At 34.7% G+C, this 6,382-nt stretch overlaps 1 protein-coding gene across 1 annotated transcript; it reads left to right on the top strand.

The window, feature by feature from the left end:
* The first annotated feature begins 1,215 nt into the window (after positions 1-1,215).
* On the top strand, positions 1,216-5,795 carry LOC25490319 (ankyrin repeat, bromo and BTB domain-containing protein DDB_G0293800). Its single transcript, XM_013606839.3, has 9 exons — positions 1,216-1,557; positions 2,222-2,258; positions 2,424-2,502; positions 2,610-2,655; positions 2,751-2,849; positions 3,575-3,643; positions 3,731-4,097; positions 4,191-4,339; positions 4,539-5,795. The coding sequence occupies exons 1-9, from the start codon at positions 1,264-1,266 to the stop codon at positions 5,379-5,381; spliced, it is 1,983 nt and encodes a 660-aa protein (XP_013462293.1). The 5' UTR covers positions 1,216-1,263; the 3' UTR covers positions 5,382-5,795.
* The last annotated feature ends 587 nt before the right edge of the window (positions 5,796-6,382 follow it).

Here is a 6,382-nt window from a genome sequence, read left to right as displayed (position 1 = left end):
TATTTTATTTTTTTGCAGAATTTTTTCGTTTTTTTATGACCTATTAGGGGGATATTCAAAAAAAAAAAATTTTACAGGGGGGAAAACAAAAAATGACCTATATTAGAGGGGGTAAAGCACCATTAACCCAAAAAGTTAACATTTTAAATTCATTCAATAATTAATGTACCTAACGTAGAAATAGACAAAATACATCAACTATTCAATGAATCAAAAAAGTAAATTGTTTCTTATATATAAGACCTATTTAACAAGCACTTCTCTAACTGCCTGCGATAGTCATTTACTGCTCTACAAGTTGATCTTGCTCCAAATGTTATCTTTGACAAACTTAAAAGTAGCCTACATGCTTCTACCTATTATCGAGGGGATGTCTAGATATTTATATGTTCCAATTACACACACACAAAACTCTTTAGGGGTATTTTTAGTACAAAAAATTCGGATTTCTATAGGTTTATTACTTGGCACGAGGCTTCCTCATACATAGAAGTGATATTTTTCATTGCCGCGACGTCTTGCTCACAAACTTTGAAAAAGAGGAAGCAATCATCAATGAATAAGAGATAAGATACAACTGATGATTCAGTTCAAATAACATTGTTTTTAAAGTCACCACGCCGTTCAACTTCTTTAATTAAGGATGTCGAGCCTTACATGCATATGATAAAAGAGATAGGGGAAAGGGGATCCCTCAGTCAGAGGCCTCTATCAGGGGCTATCGGACCCACTTATACCCCATCTCACCAATATTAGTAGTCTACCGTTTCAACACATAGCATAATCGAGTTGATTGGGAGGTGAATTTCTAGCGATTATACTATTCCCTTCATTTCACAATACTTGTCCATTTTGGAGAATACTTTTGTTTCATTTTATTTGTCACTTTCAAGTTTCAATACAACATTAATTATTGATTTATCAATAATACCCTTACCTATGTATTATAGAGAGAAAAATAATAGAATGAAATAATAATGAGTAAGGGTATTATAGAAAAAATACAAAGAATTTCATCAATAATGACAACATTTATTTGATTCCTTGGCATGTGTAATTTCTTCAAAATGGACAAGTGCCGTGAGTATTTGATATAAACTCCATATATTTTTATTAAAAAGGTAAAAAAAAAAAAAAAAATAGTCACGTGAGTGGCACACATAGAATTCATATATTTATTTTTGAATAAATAAAAAAGAAAAAAGAAAAGGGAGAGAGAGAAGTGTTTGTTTGGGGTAGGGAGCGAAAAAGGAGGAGGAAACAATGGGCGAGGTATCTGAAACAACCATGACGACGACGACGACGACAAAGAGGAAGAAGAAGGGTCGTCCATCTCTGTTGGATCTTCAAAAACGATCTCTCAAAAAACAACAAAAACAAAACCCCAATTTAATCAACGATCCATATTCCAACAACAACGATGATGAAGATGAACGCAAACAAAAGAAACAAAAACTCTTAATTGGTTTGAATTCTCATCTCCAAAACCCAACTACATTATTCTCCAATTCTCAAACTCCCCAATTTCACCCTAATCACCCCGGATCAGATCAAAACGTGAGTTTCCGTTTCTCCATTGCTATCTCTCTCTCTCTCTCTCTCTATTCACCAATCCTAATCCAATTATCAATTCTATCCTTAAACCTTTTCAATTTCAATTTCCCTCTCTCAATTACGCGGAATACTGTTAGAATTTCAAAATACCATTCCTTTTTTAATTGTTTTTAATAAATTTCTTGGATTTCGCGCGTAATATGATTTATTTAATTTTTAATTTCATGAATTGAATTGAATGAATGAATACTCGTTGAATTTGGAAACTGGATATATGTTTGACCGTTTAGGTTTTGATATATATATATATTTATTTATTTAAATTAAATAATTTGGGGGAAAATTTTGTGTGGGTCATGTTGTTATCTTTAATTTTTGCATTCCTTATTGGCTGTACACTAGATCTCAAGCTTGAGTCTATTCACTCAGTGCAAGGACATGCATAAAAGCTTCAATTTGTCTTATCCCTAAATTATCTTCTTTTTTATTTTTTCGATAAACTCTGCTTTTTTTTTTTTTTTTTTTTTTTTTTATGTTATCATAAATTTCTTTGTGGGTTTAGTTGATTATTGATTATATTGAGTAAAAAGTAGATATTTTGTGATATAAAATCAGACGCATATGTCTTTTTTGGGCATTTGATTTGATGATGAAATGATTTTTGCAGGATGGAAAGGTTCCGAAAGCGACTGACAGTAAACATGGTATGTATGACTATGAATAATGAAGCTGTATTGTATGTATTGTTGTTGTAGTACAAGAATTATGAATTGTGAAATCATTTTTCTCAAATGGGTTCTTCTTACATATGGGGGTGTATAAGTAAGTGGGGGAATATTAATGGCGATTTTTTTATTGTGTGTTGACAGGTTCGCAGGTTATGTCTGGTCCCACTACACCTTTGCCAGACAAAAAGCTCTTGCTGTTTATCCTTGACAGACTTCAAAAGTGTGTCTTTTATTTGTTTCTTTCTATCTTCTTTTGTTTTTTGTTTTCTTTTATGTTTGGAAATTTATCAGTTCTGTTCTTTACTGTTCATGATAACCATTTTGTAGAAAGGACACACATGAGGTATTCTCTGAGCCTGTGGATCCAGAAGAGGTGAATTTTTTTTTAAGATACTACTGCATATATAGTATTTGAGTACTCCCAATTCCTATCACCTGAATTATGACAATGATGTTTTCTTGCTGCAGCTTCCTGATTATCATGATATCGTTAAAAACCCGATGGATTATGGAACTATAAGGAAGAAATTGGATGGGGGATTATATATCAGCCTTGAACAGTTTGAGGTTGGTGTTGCAAATTTGATATGTTTACCTGACTCTGTCTTTGCTTGACAACCTTGTTAGTTGTTACTATTCATTTGTTCAATTGACTTTCATTTTACTTTTCTAGATTGCTCACTTTTTATCTATTTATATTCTCATTAATGAGAAAAATAATTGAAACAGAAGAAGTATCTTTTTAAGATAATGTTGCATAAAATGTAACTTCACGATTCTTAATGACGCCACTTCCTCGTTTTCAGCGTTTGGCATTTATGAACAATTGCCATATTCCATCATCCAAACGCACACAATTATTTCTCTCCCATTATTCATTTATTTGATTATTTGACTCATTTGATAGGCTACATGGAAATCGGAATGTAACTATATACAATGTTTCTGAATTGTGTATACTGTACATTAAGTTTGTATATAGAAGGTTTGCAAAATTGGTTTTTCACAATATTTTGCACTAAATAGCGTATTGTGGAACATTATCAGTTTGTTCAAATTCCGCTATGCAATAGTGCTATAGCAGTTTTTTACTTACATTGCTTTTTACATCTTTTGGTAAAGTTCTGGTCATTGTAGCGTATATGCACTAATTAATCTCACTTACATTTGTGGTAACTTAAGGCCACTGATTAGTAGATTTAGATTTTTTCGTGTTATGTTTAATTTGTGAGTACTTACTAGTCTAATACTCTTGTACGAATTTGTAACACACCGCTGCTTCATTTTTGCAGAATGACGTGTTCTTGGTATGCTCTAATGCAATGCTATACAATTCACCAGATACCATTTACCATCGTCAGGTTGGGTGAAGTCTGCAGTCAATATGTTGTACTATAATTCCTTCTTTAAATGTGGTGTCTAAGTTAGAGACTTGACTTTTTTATTAGGCCCGAGCAATGCAAGAGATAGCAAGGAAGGATTTTGAGAATCTGAGACAAGATAGTGATGATGATGACGACGAGGATGATGATAATGACAGTGAACCACCACAACCCAAAATTGTGCAGAGGGGAAGGCCACCAGGCAAGCGCTCAAAAAAGTCATTGGGCATGTCACCAATAGAGTTTGCTGCTCCTGAATCTTTGTCTGATGCAACTCTTGCTTCTGGTGGGGATACGGCTAGTGGCTCCAATGGTTATAATCTAAGAAAAGCAGTAAGCAAATTTCAGCCGACAGATTCATCAGCCAGGGGTCTCCAATACAACAGTGGAGGTTATACAAGTTGGACGTCTGAATGGGAGAATGAATTTCCAGGTCAAAATCTATGTCTATGCCTTTCTAGTTTTTGTCCAATTCTGTATTTATTGGAATGATTCTTTAAATTATGTTTTTTTCTTCTTCTTGCAGCTTCTGTTTTAAAAGCTGTGTTAAGGTATGGAAAGAAGCAGTACACGGTTGATGAGACCAGGCGTGACACTTACAGAAATCCAGTTGCTGTAGGAAATGAACCACCAGTATTGACTGCATTTGAGGATAATTCCAAGCAGCTTCTTGCAGTACGTAATTCTGTTTCTCGTTTTCATTTTCCTTTTTTGTAACAACCGGAGAGTGGCAGACAATTGTCTTTAATGAAATATATTAGTTTGAAAATCCTGTACCGTCTCTTGCTTGCTGTTAGTATCTCATAGTTCGAAAGGCTTTCTTGTCGGTAAGTTATTGGTAACGAAGTTTACGGACTGTTTTCCTTAATATCAGGTTGGTTTACATGTGAAGCACAGCTATGCAAGAAGCCTAGCCCATTTTGCTGCAGACCTTGGTCCTGTTGTTTGGAAGGTTGCTGCTAGGAAAATCAGTAGTGCTTTGCCACCAGGACATGAATTTGGTCCTGGATGGGTATCTGATGATGATGTGTCGCAGAGGCAACACTTTGCGGTTCGTGATGAGAGAAATTCAGACACTCCTGTACCAGAGGATTATAGAAGCAGATTTCCTTCTCCGTCAAGAACGTTCTCTCATGCAAATACATCAGGCTTGCAAAGTGGAGACGTGTTGATAAACAGAGAACCGAGTTACCAAAACGAAATGAATCCAGGCAGCAGTGTTAGTGGTGGGAACGAATCCATGATTCATGGGAGGATTCAGCAGGAACCCATGGCGCACTCTGATGATTTCGGTTCTAATCGTCGGTTAGGATCTAATTTTTCACCTCAGATGACGATGGTAAGCCTTGCCGACTTAACTGGGTCTTCAAATGCTGGTAATGTTCCTCAAATGTTTGGCATGGATACCACAAACAGCCTTTCCGGTCATATTGCACCTACAAATATAAATCCGACAGCTCTCAAGGCTCAATTCTTTAACAAGTCGAGTCAGTCAGATTCCAGCAACTTATTAGCTCTGGAATCTGGATTTGATCCACAAAGATTTTCTCAAGGGCTTACCGGAAAATCATCTTGGCAAGGATTGGAAGTTCCTACTAAACAGAATTCCGTTTCACTTGCTACTGACCTAAATGGGATAATAGGGGCAACAAGTTCACGCAGTTCCAATGTGGAGACTGGTCCTCAGCTGCAGCCAAATCTTGCACTGCAGCTATGATGATATATTATTTTTCAGATGGGAATTTTCTCATTGAATTTTCAAATGCGATAATGTCTTGTCATGAGGGAGAAAGTTAAAGTTCAATGGATCCTAGTCACACAGTAGTAGGTTTTATTGTAGTTTTATTTTGTGTTTTGTTTCCTCTCATGACATGAAATTGCCATGTTGATGAATAAGATGGGAAGATCCAAATCTCATTTTTCTGTCATATGTGATATCAGAAGCTCTGAGAAGCTGGGCTTACATTTTTTTTAGTTGTAGAGCCTTTACATTGTACTTCTATTTTACTTCAATATGGATGTTGGCTGTACCATGTTTACAGGTCGATTGGTATCAGCTCAGGACTATATGACTTACGTGTAATTGAGACATCAAATGTTCAATAGTACTATTTCATTATGTCAGTTTTGACACTTTATTTTCTCCGCCTTTACTTTTTTGCTTGTTTATGTAACTAACAACTATGTTTGTCTTTAACAACAAAGTACAACACATGTTTTTTGTTGTTGATGTTGTTGTTGACAAAGTACAACCCATGGTTGGTTGGTTGGACTTGCATTGCATAGTGCCTTTAAATTACATAGATTCGATTTTTAAAGGCTAAATTGTATTTTTGGTCCCTTAACTATTTAGGTAGTATTGCTTTGGTCCCTTAATTAAAATTCGATTTATTTTGGTTCCTTAACTTCTCTCTGTTACACATTTTTGGTCATTTTCGTTATTTTTAATTCAAAAATGTTAGGTTTTCTTCATTTTCTTCTCCTCTTTTTCATCTTCATATCATCTCCATCAACCTTGAACAACAAGAGTTCTAGAAAAATTTCAGAAGAAAATGAAGAAAATCTAACGTTTTTAAATTAAAACTAACAGAAAAGACCAAAATATGTAACAGAGAGAAGTTAAGGGACTAAAATAAATCGAATTTTAATTAAGGACCAAAGCGATACTGCCTAAATAGTTAAGGGACCAAAAATACAATTTAACCATTTTTAAAGTTT

Source organism: Medicago truncatula, chromosome 3 (assembly GCF_003473485.1).
Source record: "Medicago truncatula cultivar Jemalong A17 chromosome 3, MtrunA17r5.0-ANR, whole genome shotgun sequence".
Classification (NCBI taxonomy): Eukaryota; Viridiplantae; Streptophyta; class Magnoliopsida; order Fabales; family Fabaceae; genus Medicago; species Medicago truncatula.
This window is presented reverse-complemented; position numbering and strand designations above follow the sequence as displayed.

What these genes read in the sequence shown, in the direction of transcription:
- LOC25490319 (XM_013606839.3), top strand. Translation starts at nt 1,264, where the DNA reads ATGGGCGAGGTATCTGAAACAACCATGACGACGACGACGACGACAAAG. An exon ending in AGCCTGTGGATCCAGAAGAG is followed by an intron (nt 2,656 to 2,750) that starts GTGAATTTTTTT and finishes TTCTTGCTGCAG; the next exon opens with CTTCCTGATTATCATGATAT. An exon ending in TCAGCCTTGAACAGTTTGAG is followed by an intron (nt 2,850 to 3,574) that starts GTTGGTGTTGCA and finishes TCATTTTTGCAG; the next exon opens with AATGACGTGTTCTTGGTATG.